The following is a 14176-nucleotide window of genomic DNA, read 5'->3' as shown; positions in this document are numbered from 1 at the left end:
CGGGCATGGCCATTCAAAGCCTGCCTGGAGCAGAAGATCTGGAAACCACACAGCACAAATGTTAAAATACAGACATTTTCCATGGACGAGGGGTGCACGCCTCAAAATATATTATCCAACTAATGACAGGGGAGGCTAGGATGAGGGGTAAAATCATGTCCTTACAGCTCCACAGTTCCCCATTTCGCACATGAAGGTACCAGCTGGGGGTCCAGGGGTGACAGGTACAGAATGGTCGGCCTCCGCTGGATGCAGCATGTCGGGCGTTTTCTGCACTGGTTCATACTGGGCTTCATACTTTCTGTGTTTGCCACCGTCTTCTTCATCCACGCTGCTCTAAAAAAGAGAATTTTGTTACTTACCGTAAATTCTTTTTCTTATAGTTCCGACATGGGAGACCCAGACCATGGGTGTATAGCTTCTGCCTCCGGAGGACACACAAAGTACTACACTAAAAGTGTAGCTCCTCCCTCCGAGCATATACACCCCCTGGATGCCAATTCTAACCAGTTTAGTGCAAAAGCTGAAGGAGGACATCCACCCATAAGTAGAAATAGAGTAAAACCCGGAATAACCGGAACCTCTGTCTACAACAACAGCCGGTGAAAAACACACGGAACAAGAACTGCCAACAGGCAACAGGGAGGGTGCTGGGTCTCCCATGTCGGAACTATAAGAAAAAGAATTTACGGTAAGTAACAAAATTCTCTTTTTCTTTATCGTTCCTTATGGGAGACCCAGACCATGGGACGTCTCAAAGCAGTCCATGGGTGGGAAATAAACAGAACTGAGAAGTAGGCAAAACCTAACTTCACAAGTGGGCGACAGCCGCCTGAAGGATGCGTCTGCCCAAGCTCGCATCTGCCGAAGCATGAGCATGCACCTGGTAGTGCTTCGAAAAGGTGTGCAGACTAGACCAAGTGGCAGCCTGACAAACCTGCTGAGCCGTAGCCTGGTGCCTGAAAGCCCAGGAAGCACCGACAGCTCTGGTCGAGTGCGCCTTAATCCCTGGCGGAGGGGGCACCTGAGAACATTGGTAGGCATCGGATATGGCCGACCGAATCCAACGAGCTAGGGTCGGCTTAGAAGCCGAGAGACCCTTGCGCTGACCCGTGGTTAGTACAAAAAGAGAGGTGCACCGCCTAAGAGCGGCGGTGCGTGACACATAGATTCGGAGCGCCCGCACCAAATCCAAGGTATGCAACGCCTTCTCAAAGCGATGCACAGGGGCCGGACAAAGGGAAGGCAATGAAATGTCCTGGTTAAGGTGGAAAGGAGACACCACCTTAGGGAGAAAGTCCGGAGTCGGACGGAGAACCACCTTGTCTTGGTGAAAAACCAAAAAGGGTGACTCCGAAGAGAGAGCAGCCAAATCAGAGACTCTCCTGAGAGAAGTTATGGCCACCAGAAAGACCACTTTCTGTGAAAGTTGGAACAAAGGAACCTCCCTAAGAGGCTCAAAGGGGGGTTTCTCTAAGGCCGTGAGGACCAGGTTAAGGTCCCAGGGATCCAAAGGCCGCCGGTAAGGCGGAATGATGTGAGATGCGCCCTGCATGAAGGTGCGCACCTGGGCCAGTCGGGCGATACGCCGCTGGAACAACACTGACAGCGCCGAGACCTGTCCCTTGAGGGAATTGAGAGATAGTCCTAGCTGCAGGCCGGACTGTAGAAAGGACAGGATGGTTGGCAAAGAAAACGGCCAAGGAGCATGGTCGGAAGAGCGACACCAGGACAGGAAAATCTTCCAAGTCCTGTGGTAAATCCTGGCCGAGGAAGACTTCCGAGCCTGAGTCATAGTGGAAATGACCTCGAAAGGAATGCCTGAAGCCGTCAGGATCCAGGACTCAAGAGCCACGCCGTCAATCTGAGAGCCGCAGAATTCTGGCGGAAAAACGGACCTTGAGAGAGAAGGTCTGGGCGGTCCGGGAGATGCCACGGCATTTCTACGGACAGACGGAGCAGGTCTGGGTACCAAGCTCGCCTGGGCCAGTCTGGAGCAATGATTATGACCCGACGGCCCTCCATTCTGATCTTGCGCAGGACTCTGGGCAAGAGAGCTAGAGGGGGAAACACGTAGGCCAGACGGAACTGAGACCAGTCTTGAACCAGCGCGTCCGCTGCCAAGGCCTGAGGATCGTGGGAGCAAGCCACGTAAACCGGGACCTTGTTGTTGTGCCGGGATGCCATTAGATCCACTTCCGGAGTGCCCCACTTGCGGCAGATTGACCGGAACACTGCCGGATGCAGGGCCCACTCGCCGCTGTCCACGGTTTGACGGCTGAGATAATCTGCCTCCCAGTTGTCTACGCCTGGGATGTGGACTGCGGATATGGTGGACTTGGAGTCCTCCGTCCACTGAAGGATGCGTTGAACCTCCAACATCGCCAGGCGGCTGCGAGTCCCGCCCTGGTGATTGATGTAGGCAACTGCTGTCGCGTTGTCTGACTGGACTCGAATGTGCTTGCCTGCCAACAGATGGTGAAAGGCTACGAGAGCTAGAAGTACAGCCCTGATTTCCAGCACATTGATCGAGAGGGCTGATTCGGACGGAGTCCAAGTGCCCTGTGCTTGGTGGTGGAGAAATACTGCTCCCCAGCCGGAGAGACTGGCATCCGTGGTGAGGATCACCCAGGACGGAGTCAGGAAGGAGCGTCCCTGAGACAGAGAGAGGGGCTGAAGCCACCACTGGAGAGAGCTCCTGGCCTGTGGCGACAGAGCCACTAGCCTGTGCAAGGAAGAGGTCCGCTTGTCCCAAAAGCGGAGAATGTCCAGCTGCAGAGGACGCAGATGGAACTGGGCAAAGGGAACCGCTTCCATTGACGCCACCATCTGACCCAGCACCTGCATTAGGTGCCTGATGGAATGACGGCGGGGCCTCAGCAGAGAGCGCACCGCCAGATGGAGGGACTGCTGTTTGACTAAGGGCAGCTTCACAAGTGCCGGCAGAGTCTCGAATTGCATCCCTAGGTACGTAAGTTTCTGGGTCGGGATCAGAGTGGACTTGGGCAGATTGACAAGCCACCCGAAATGAACAAGCGTGGCGAGAGTGAGCGAGACACTCCGCTGACAGTCTGCACTGGATGAGGCCTTGACTAGAAGGTCGTCCAGGTAAGGGATTACTGCCAACCCCTGGAGGTGCAGAACCGCAATCACTGCTGCCATGACCTTGGTGAAAACACGAGGGGCCGTGGCTAACCCGAAGGGGAGAGCCACGAATTGGAAATGTTCCTCTCCGATTGCAAAACGAAGCCAACGCTGGTGAGAAACTGCAATTGGCACATGCAGATAGGCATCCCTGATATCGATGGATGCCAGGAAATCTCCTTGGGTCATTGAGGCAATGACCGATCGCAGAGATTCCATGCGGAAGTGCCGCACCTGAACATGCTTGTTGAGAAGCTTGAGATCCAGGATGGGCCGGAAGGAACCGTCCTTCTTGGGGACTAGGAATAGGTTTGAGTAGAAACCTCTGAACCGTTCCCGGGCGGGAACCAGAACAATTACTCCGTTGGCCTGCAAGGGTGCCACGGCCTGTGAGAAGGCGGCGGCTTTGGAGCAGGGGGGAGTGGACAGAAAAAATCTGTTTGGCGGGCTGGAAGAAAATTCTATCCTGTAGCCGTGGGAGATGATATCCCTCACCCACTGATCGGAGACGTGTTGAAACCACACGTCGCCAAAGTGGGAGAGCCTGCCACCGACCAAGGACGTTGCTGGCGCAGCCAGATAGTCAAGAGGAGGCTGCCTTAGTGGCAGCGGCTCCTCCGTTCTTCTGAGGACGCAGCTTCGCGCGCCAGCTGGGTTTTCGGTCCTTGGCTGAGTTGGTGGACGAAGCTGAGGGCTTAGAGGATGACCAGTTAGAGGAACGAAAGGAACGAAACCTCGACTGGTTCCTGCCCTGGACAGGTTTCCTGGTTTTTGTTTGTGGCAAGGAAGTACTCTTCCTGCCAGTAGCTTCTTTAATAATTTCATCCAATTGTTCACCGAACAGCCGGGACCCAGCAAAGGGGAGCCCAGCAAGATACTTCTTGGAAGAAGCGTCTGCTTTCCACTCTCGAAGCCACAAGATCCTGCGGATCGCGAGGGAATTAGTGGAAGCCACCGCCGTGCGGTGAGAAGCCTCCAGAATGGCAGACATGGCATAGGATGAAAAAACCGAAGCCTGGGAAGTTAAGGCAACCATGTCGGGTACAGAGTCCCTGGCGAGGGAATGTATCTCCGCCAGAGAAGCAGATACTGCCTTAAGAGCCCACACTGCTGCAAAGGACGGGGAGAACGAGGCTCCTGCCGCCTCATATACAGATTTGGCCAGAAGGTCAACCTGGCGGTCAGTGGGATCCTTAAGAGAGGTGCCATCAGCCACAGATACAACTGTCCGGGCTGAGATTCTAGACACCGGAGGATCCACCTTTGGTGACTGAGCCCATTCCTTGACCACCTCTGGTGGAAAGGGAAAACGGTCATCAGAACTACGCTTTGGAAAGCGTTTGTCAGGACAGGCCCTGGGCTTGGTCACAGTGGCCTGAAAACTGGAGTGGTTAAAAAACATACTCCTTGCTCTCTTAGGTGAGGTAAACTGGTGTTTTTCTACCAGAGAGGCTTCTTCCTCTGACACTGGTGGATTGTGGTTCAGTACGGAGTTAATGGATGCAATCAAGTCACTAACATCCGCATCCCCCTCAGATAAATCAATGGGGTACATAGAGGTAGCGTCTGAGCCCACAGTAAAAGTATCCTCCTCGTCCTGCAATTCCGCTTGTGAATCAGAGCCGTGGGACGAGGAAGGAGAAGGGTCCCTGCGTCTCCTTTTCGGAGGACGGGGTCCTAAAACATGCTCTGTTAGCTCTGCAGAGCGAGACGGAGCATCAGAGACACCCTGAGAAGGGGGCTGATGCATTGTCAGCAGAGTCCGGGACAACTGTCCCATGGAGTCGGCAAAGAACTGTGAGATAGCCTTAGAAAACGATGCTACCCAAGCCGGGGGTTCAGCCACCGGGGCCGGAGCAGCCTGAGGGACCCCTGAGGAGGCTCCAGGCTGAGGCACCACCATGTTAGAGCAGGCATCACAATGTGGATATGTGCTCGGTTCTGGCTGAATGAGCTTACATGCAGTGCATATAGCGTACATGTTTGCAGCCTTGCTCCTAGTGACAGACATGCTGCTGAGGTGGAAGCTCTGCAGTAAAGAATACACTTCCTTAGAGTGACTCCCTGAGAGTGCATAATAAAGCCCACAACCCGAGGTTGTGGCTTACCAGCCGCTTTTTGTGTGCCCTCCGGATTCCACAGCTCGGACCCCCAGTATGCAGCAGCTGCAGCAGCCAGCGCCGATCAGTGTGAGAACGCTGATAAAATGGCGCTGGAGTGAGGAGGGGGGGCGGGGATTAGCCCAAGAGCGGGAACCGGAGGGCCAAAGAAAATACAGGGGAGGGAAACATCTCCTCAGAGAGGAGTGTCCTCCCCTCTGCTGGACGGCCGGTGGGCGGCGCCACACTGTTCCCCTGCATGACTGACATGCAGAGGGACTGAAACCGAAAGTAGGCCGCAACTGAAGCCGGGGCCTAGATTTTTAAATGCGGCCGACGAGCAGGCACCCTCGGCGCGGTTCTCAGGAAAAACCCCAAGAACCGGCCGGAAATCATAGCAAGGTTAACAAACACACTCCCCCCTCAATAAATGTACAAGGGACCCCTGAATAACGTCTCAATACTTAGCTTTTGAGACGCAGGGCCATGTCCCTGGGGGGGGGTAAACGCTCCGTCCGGCAGGATCCTGACAGGGCTGCGGATGGAGACCGGTCTCCTGCAAAGCAGAGAGAACCGTGATGGCTCCCACTTCAAGCCAGAGCCCCAGGGGATGGTGAAGGAGCGCGGCATGTGAAGGCTCCAGCCTTGTAAAGTCAACCTTAACAGCACCGCCGACACAGTGGGGTGAGAAGGGACATGCCGGGAGTCCAGACTGGACCCGCTTTTCTTCCAAATCTTTGAAATCAAAAAATCAAAAATCAAAAATCAGAGAATGCATGTGTGTGTGACCTCCTGAACACAAAGCATTGAAACTGGTTAGAATTGGCATCCAGGGGGTGTATATGCTCGGAGGGAGGAGCTACACTTTTAGTGTAGTACTTTGTGTGTCCTCCGGAGGCAGAAGCTATACATCCATGGTCTGGGTCTCCCATAAGGAACGATAAAGAAAAACAAATTCTATTTGTCAATGCAAGCTGTGATGTAGAAAGAACAGATTTACTGTACATGGATACAATATTACCTAAATTTTTCTATGTGGTTGGGAATGAGTTTTAGTCAAATGGAATAAGACGATCTCAAACTCCAATTTTTTGCGGATTCTCGGATCTGCAGCATAATCTGCAAGAAACCCACTTCACTTAAAGTTTAAACAACCCCCCCCCATACTCCCCTCCTGTGGCCTCTGTACACGGGTCTTCCATGATGATTTATCGCCACATGTGATTATATGTATCCCCGGAGGCCCGATGTAAAGAGACTGCCCAGAATAGTGCTACTAAAGAAGCACCAGAAGAGGCAAGTATAGTGCGGGGTCTCACTTTAGGCGATATGCAACAGCAAATCCGCACCAAAATTTGTATGATTTTAGTGTGAGGTTTCTACTATGGACTTCCATGTGGCTTCTTCCACATTTTACGTAGCCACTGCCCCTAGCAAACCTGATAAGTAAGAAAATGCTGTAATTCTGCAATCATATATAGAGGGGGTATATCACTGCGTAAAAGGAGTTAAGTCCCATTTACAATATCCAACGTTCCAGAGAATGAGTCTTAGGCGGGCTTTGCACATTACGACATCGCATGCCGATGCTGCGATGTCGAGTGCGATAATCCCCGCCCCCGTCGTACGTGCAATATCTTGTGATAGCTGCCGTAGCGAACATTATCTCTATGGCAGCTTCACATACACTCACCTGTCCTGCGACGTCGCTCTGGCCGGCAAACCGCCTCCTTCCTATGGGGGCGGGTCGTGCGGCGTCACAGCGACGTCACACGGCAGGCAGCCAATAGCAACGGAGGGGCGGAGATGAGCGGGATGTAAACATCCCGCCCACCTCCTTCCTTCTCATAGCAGCGGGGACGCAGGTAAGGTGATGTTCCTCGCTCCACAGCGATGTGTGCTGCCTGCTGGAACGAGGAACAACATCGTACCTGTCGCTGCACCGGCATTATGGAAATGTCGGAGACTACACCGATGATACGATAACGACGTTTTTGCGCTCGTTCATCGTATCAAAAAGGTTTTTACACACTACGACAATCGCAAGTGACACCGGATGTGCGTCACTTTCGATTTGACCCCACCGACATCGCACCTGCGATGTTGTAGTGTGCAAAGCCGGCCTTAGGCCGGAGTCACATGTGTGAGTGACTTGCGTGAGTCTCGCATCGCATCACCGCACACTCTCCTGAGAGAAGCAGATCGGCTGCATGTATTTCTATGCAGCTGAGACGCTCATGTCTGGACAGTGTGCAGCCGTGCCGGATGATGCGATGCGAGACTCGTGTCGGTCACTCACAACTGTGACTCCTTCCTCAGTAGAAACATTCATTCATGGTTTTCGCCTAAACGCCTGCAAACACCCAATGAATGAGAAAACACTTGGTTGGTGCGACTATATTTATGCTGCCATTATAATAATTTTTGTTAATAGATCACCCTGTGTAAACAGGACATGTGAATGTGATGACAATTCTATTCTGTTCACACCGGACGATGGTATGAACACTAGTTCGGTCTGCAGAGTATTGTGGTCGGAGTAAAGGTCCGCCGATCAGCCTTGTATATAGCGTATCAGTGTTTACATAATAGCCAGGATTATGCCATCTAATCCAGCATTAGATTAATCATTAACGTGTAGTACAGCCAAGTAGAAGCTCTAGCGGGATCTATAATAGCCATTAGGCTAGTCACACGACCGTAGACTCTCTCATCCGATAGAATTAGATTGATTATCCTAATGACACTGTGATCACAGTTTGATCAGCGTCAGCTTTGTGTGATCCGATATTTTTGGCTAAGGAAATCGGAGCACAATGTGAGGAGAAGATGGAGAAAACAATTTCCCCATCTTTTCCATTGTGTGAGTCTGCGGAAATCGGACTGCACTCAGATGTCATCCAAGTGCAGTCCGATCATTTCCATCCACCCACAGACTTGAATATGTGAATCCAGTCCGATTTGTGTGGCAAATCGCAACAGAACCAATCATCATCAGCACTGCAACATTGCATAACATTGGTCCAAGTGCGAACCGATAAAATGATCCAATGTACATATACAGTGGTGTGAGCGAGCTCTTATATTGATGGTCTCACAACTTTCTAAGAAACCTGTGAACAGCATTAAAAAAACTAAAGAAAGTGAAAAAGCTTAAATCTCAATCACAACTGCTCTTGAGATGTGTCACTGCGGGTTTTGTTGTACGTTTCGCCCTTGTGGTTGTACCAGGCAATGAAACAAATTCCAATTCTCTCCCAATATAAAATGTTGCATCCATGCCCCCACTAGGAGAAGCATTGCTCCATGCAGCGCACTCACTGTATCTTCCCCATGGAGCTCGATGAGGCGAGTTCTGTGTCTGCGGCTCATGTGCAGGATCTTCTTCCAGGTGTAATAGTATTCAACGCACTGGGACACGCTCTTTGACTTTATCTAGAAAACAGCCGGAGCACCGAGTCATTAGGACTATAATCTGGATTTGTTGTATTGGTCAAACCATGAAATACGAGAGTTGCCTAAAAGTTACACGGGCACCCTAGTATCCAAGAATAACAGAACAGGTTTTATTCAAGACATCAATGACTACTAATGAATATTAAATTATACAAAGATCAAAGAGTTAAAAATACAATTAAAAAGGTAAAACACAAAAACTCTGAGCTGGGAACTTCACGTCAATGGTTTCTTTGGCCCAAGGAGCTGCATGCAGCCTTATATCACCAAGCACAATGCTGAGCAACAGAGTGGTGTAAAGTCGCCACTGGCCCTGGAGCAGTGGAAACCTGTTTCATCATGCTAGTCTACCTTGCAGTATGATGAACGAGTCTGGGTTTGGCAATCAGATCACAGCTGCGGAGGAGAGGGGAGGACTAATCTCCCTATTTCCTCCATTATCAGCTGATGCGATTATCGCACTGCACTCCGCAGCATGCTGCGATTATTTTCTCGTGTCCAATTAGGGCTGAGAAAAAAATGGCACATGGGAATGACCCCATAAAGTAACATTAGTTTGAGTGGAATGTGATTTTTTTTTAGCACATTCCACTCGCTCCGTTTTACTCGCCATGTGTCCTTATACGATGCACAAGGTTTAAAGTTCACCATCATTTTCTGCTACTTTCTCATGTCCATCCCATCCACATCACAACACTTGTTCCTGGATTTTGTCGACAGGAAATGAGACTGATGGCCATCTCTGCACCCGGGATGAACCCAACATTTATCACAGCTCTTTATCCTTTTGACAGTCAGGCCTGGCCCGGAGCTATCACCTATACAGGCCGTGCTATCTAATGTCATGCCATCCTTGTGAACTCTGCACATGCAGCCACTGGTGTCTGCTGCTGCTATATACGGCTTCTATGGTTTTAGGATTTAGAAGTACAATAATAAAAATAATGTAAAACTGGTTTATGCAAACATCAATGGGATCTGATTAAATGGGTATATGGGAAAGAAAAAAAAAAAAAGATCTGATGCCCTCTTCATCATACTACCCGCACTCGAATTCCACAGACCAACCCCCCCCCCCAAAAAAAAAAAAAAAAAAAAGAAAAATTAAACCCAAAATCTGATATCACAAGTTTTTGTTAATCAGAAACAAATTGAAGCTTTTGTGGTGATTTTCCTGAATTTAAAAAACAAATTGCAAATAATGAATCGAGCCCAAACAGTGATTTTTTTTTTCTTTTTTTGCAATGTGTTATTCGTTTGACTTTTTTGTGCCAAATTCTTCAAAATGGAGCATGTGGTTTATGAAATTTTGTTTACAAACCCCCCCCCCAAAAAACCCTGTTTATTTGTGCCTTTAACCCCTTAAGGACGAAGCCAGTTTTGTACTTAATGACCAGGCCATTTTTTGCAATTCTGACCAGTGTCACTTTATGAGGTCATAACTCTGGAACGCTTCAACGGATCCCGGTGATTCTGACATTGTTTTTTCGTGACATATTGTACTTCATGATAGTTATAAATTTAGAACGATATTTTTTGCTTTTATTTGTGAAAAAATCGGAAATTTGATGAAAATTTTGAAAATTTTGCAATTTTCAAACTTTTAATTTTTATGCCCTTAACCCAGAGAGTTATGTCACACAAAACAGTTAATAAATAACATTTCCCACATGTCTACTTTACATTAGCGCAATTTCTGAAACAAAATGTTTTGGGGTTAGGAAGTTAGAAGGGGTCAAAGTTCATCAGCAATTTCCCATTTTTTCAACAAAATTCACAAAACCATTTTTTTAGGGACCACATCACATTTGAAGTGACTTTGAGAGGCCTAAGTGACAGAAAATACCTAAAAGTGACACCATTCTCAAAACAGCACGCCTCAAAGTACTCAAAACCACATCCAAGAAGTTTATTAACCCTTCAGGTGCTTCACAGGAACTAAAGCAAAGTGGAATGAAAAAAAGCAAAAAATAAAATTTTACCTAAAATGTTGCTCTACCCCAAATTTATTCACTTTTAGAAGAAATAACCCAACAAAATGAACCCCAAAACTTGTTACCCACTTTCTTATGAACGCGCCGATACCCCACATGTGGTCAGAAACCTTTGTTTGGACAAATGGGAGGGCTCGGAACAGAAGGAGCAATATTTGAATTTTGGAAAGCAAATTTGGCTGAAATAGATTGCGGGCACCATGTTGCATTTACATGTCCGCCAAGGTACCTAAACAGCAGAAACCCCTTACAAGTGACACCATTTTGGAAACTAGACCCCTTAAGGCTTCTATCTAGGGGTATAGTGAGCATTTTGGATCCACAGGTACTTCACAGATTTTGATAACGTTACGTTGTCATATTGAAAATTTTCATTTTTTTCTCAAAAATGTTGCTTTAGCATCAATTTTTTCACTTTTTCAAGAGGTAATTCCAAAAATGTGACCCCAATGTTTGTTACCCACTTTGTTATGAGCGCGGTGATACCTCACTTGTGGTCTGAAACCTTTGTTTGGAGAAATGGGAGGGCTTGGAACGGAAGGAGCAATATTTGAATTTTGGAAAGGAAATTTGGCTGAAAAAGATTGCGGGCACCATGTCGCATTTGGAGGACCCCTAAGGTACGTAAACAGCAAAAAAACACCACAAGTGACCCCATATTGGAAACTAGGCCCCTCAAGGAATTTATCTTGATGTTTGGTGAGTACCCTGAACCCCCAGGTGCTTTACAGAAGTTTATAACGTTGAGCCATGAAAATAAAAAAATAAAATTTTACCACAAAATTGTTACTTCAACCAGGTAGCTTTTTTTTTCACAAGGGTAACAGGAAAAAAATCACCATGAAATTTATTGCGCAATTTCTCCTGAGTTTGTTGATATCTTGTATGTGGTGGAAATCAACTGTTTGGGCACACTACAGGGCTCAGAAGAGAAGGAGTGCAATTTGACTGCAAAATTGGCTGGAATCAATAGCGGACGCCATGTTGCATTAGGAGAACCCCTGAGGTGCCTAAGCAGTGGAGGTCCCCCACAAGTGACCCCATTCTGGAAATAAGACCCCTCAAGGCTTTAATCTAGGTGTATATTGAGCATTTTGAATCCACGAATACTTCACAGAATTTGATAAGCTTAGGTTGCCATATTGAAATTTTCATTTTTTTCACAAAAATGTTGATTTAGCGACACATTTTTCACTTTTTCAAGAGGCAACAACAAAACGTGTACCCCACAGGTTGTTATCTAATTTCTTGTGAGCGCAGGGATACCACACATGTGGCCAAAAACCTTTGTTTGGATAAATGGGAGGGCTTGGAATGGAAGGAGCACCATTTGAATTTTGGAAAAGTTGAAGTAAATTGCGCGCACCATGTCACATTAGCAGGGCCCCTTGGGCACCTATACATCAGAAACCCCCCACAAGTGACCTCATTTTGGAAACTGGACCCCTCAAGGATTTTATTCAGGAGTATAGTAAACATTTTGAATCCACAGGTACTTCACAAAACTGTTGCTGTATCAAAAAATTTCTCACTGTTAAGGGGGCTTTACACGCTGCGACATCGCTAATGCGGAGTCGTTAGGGTCACGGAATTGGTGACGCACATCCGGCCGCATTAGCGATGTTGCTGCGTGTGACACCGATGAGCGATTTTGCATCGTTGCAAAAACGTGCAAAATCGCTCATCGGTGACATGGGGGTCCATTCTCGATTATCGTTACTGCAGCAGTAACGATGTAGTTCGTCGCTCCTGCGGCAGCACACATCGCTATGTGTGACGCCGCAGGAACGAGGAAGCTCCCCTTACCTGCCTTTCATGTGACACTAAAGGATGCCTAGCCTTGTATTTAGCCCAAAAAAAAAAAAAAGAATTAAAATAAATGACGTGGGGTCCCCCCTATTTTTGATAGCCAGCTAGGGTAAAGCAGACAGCTGTAGCCTGCAAACCACAGCTGACAGCTTCATCTTGTCTGGTGATCAATTTGGAGGGCTCCCCAAGCTGTTTTTTTTTTTTAATTATTTATAAATAAATAATTAAAAAAAAAAAACAAACGTGGGGTCCCCCCAAATTAGATCACCAGCCAAGGTGAAGCTGACAGCTGGGGTCTGGTATTCTCAGGATGGGAAGAGCCACGGTTATTGGACTCTTCCCAGCCTAAAAATAGCAGGCCGCAGCCGCCCCAGAAGTGGCGCATCCATTAGATGCGCCAATTCTGGCGCTTCGCCCCAGCTCATCCCGCGCCCTGGTGCGTTGGCTAACGGGGTAATGAATGGGGTTGATACCAGGTGTGTAATGTCACCTGGCATCAAGCCCAGCAATTAGTTATGTCACGGCGTCTATCAGATACCCGACATAACTAATTGACAGTAATAAAAAAAAAATTGACAACAAAAAAAAATTTATTTGAAAAAACACTCCCCCAAACATTCCCTGATTGACCAATTTATTGAAAAGAAAAAAAAAAAATCCACAATAATCCATTTGGATGTCCCACGTCGCCTCTGGACCTTCTAGAATATGGGGGACACGTTCAGGGAACGTATCCCCCATTTTCTAGGAGGGCAGACCCTCCATTTGAGGAGAGTGGGTGCAAAGAATCTGCACCCACCCTCCCTGGGTCACAGCTGCAGAGTGCGAGCAGCCAGCGTCCTGAACACAGGAAGCTGACAGCTGCGCTCTGCTCATGTGACCGGAGTCTGCAGAGAAGGAGCCGGAGGAGGGGGCCGCGGGGGATCAGAGCTGCGACAGGTATGTATGACACCGGGGGACACCGGGGGACACCAGGGGGGGGTAGGGGGGGACCCGGCGGGGCCTAGGGAGCAGGTTTCTGTCGTATGTGTTATGGCACATACGACAGAAACCATAGGAACAGTGTGAATGTGGCCGGCGCGCTGCTGTGATCGCCGGTGCGCGCGGCCATCTTGGATTTTCGGGAGGGGGTTGGGGGTCGGGGGGGGGCACTTTGGGGACACCGGGGGACCGGAGGGAACCGGGAAAAAGATTTATCTCCCATCTGGCATGTTTGATCATGCCAGATGGGAGATAAATCATTTTTTACCGGCGCGGTCATTTACTATAACTTGATGATCGGTATACGGTGTATACCGGTCATCAGGTGAGCGGGGACCGGAAAAACCGGCCCGAATCATGATCTCCAGGGTCTCAGCTACCCCCGGCAGCTGAGACCCCGGAAATTTTCTGACTCTGGGGGGCGCTAGACCCTTTTTTCCGACCGCCGTTAAAAAGCGGCGGATCGGAAAAAGTACCCTTATTTACCGCCGTTAAAAGGCGTATCGGCGGTCGTAAAGGGGTTAATATGTTTTGTGCCTTTTTATATTCTATTTTATTAATCTAAAATGTCACAAAATTTCCAACCCCAAAAAAATAAATAAATACATTTAGGCATACATTAAATCACTACAGGAGGGGTGGCGGTGGGGCAGGGACTGGAAAATGTGTTCAGTTTTAAAATGCCACAATTGA

At 48.6% G+C, this 14176-nt stretch overlaps 1 protein-coding gene across 3 annotated transcripts in view; it reads right to left on the bottom strand.

Annotated features, from left to right (window-relative positions):
• TRERF1 (transcriptional regulating factor 1) overlaps nucleotides 1-14176 on the bottom strand; it is a 210576-nt gene that overhangs the window by 12134 nt on the left and 184266 nt on the right. For all 3 annotated transcript variants that reach the window (XM_075339176.1, XM_075339178.1, XM_075339177.1), the window contains 3 exons: nucleotides 8565-8678; nucleotides 166-336; nucleotides 1-38 (listed from right to left, as the gene is read on the bottom strand). The exon at nucleotides 1-38 is cut by the window's left edge and continues 171 nt beyond it. In XM_075339176.1, the coding sequence (XP_075195291.1) occupies nucleotides 1-38; nucleotides 166-336; nucleotides 8565-8678 (323 nt within the window). The remainder of the gene's footprint in view (nucleotides 39-165; nucleotides 337-8564; nucleotides 8679-14176) is intronic.

This window comes from Anomaloglossus baeobatrachus, chromosome 3 (genome assembly GCF_048569485.1).
Source record: "Anomaloglossus baeobatrachus isolate aAnoBae1 chromosome 3, aAnoBae1.hap1, whole genome shotgun sequence".
NCBI lineage: Eukaryota > Metazoa > Chordata > Amphibia > Anura > Aromobatidae > Anomaloglossus > Anomaloglossus baeobatrachus.
Note: the sequence above shows the minus strand (reverse complement) of the source record. Positions and strands in the feature narration are given on the sequence as shown.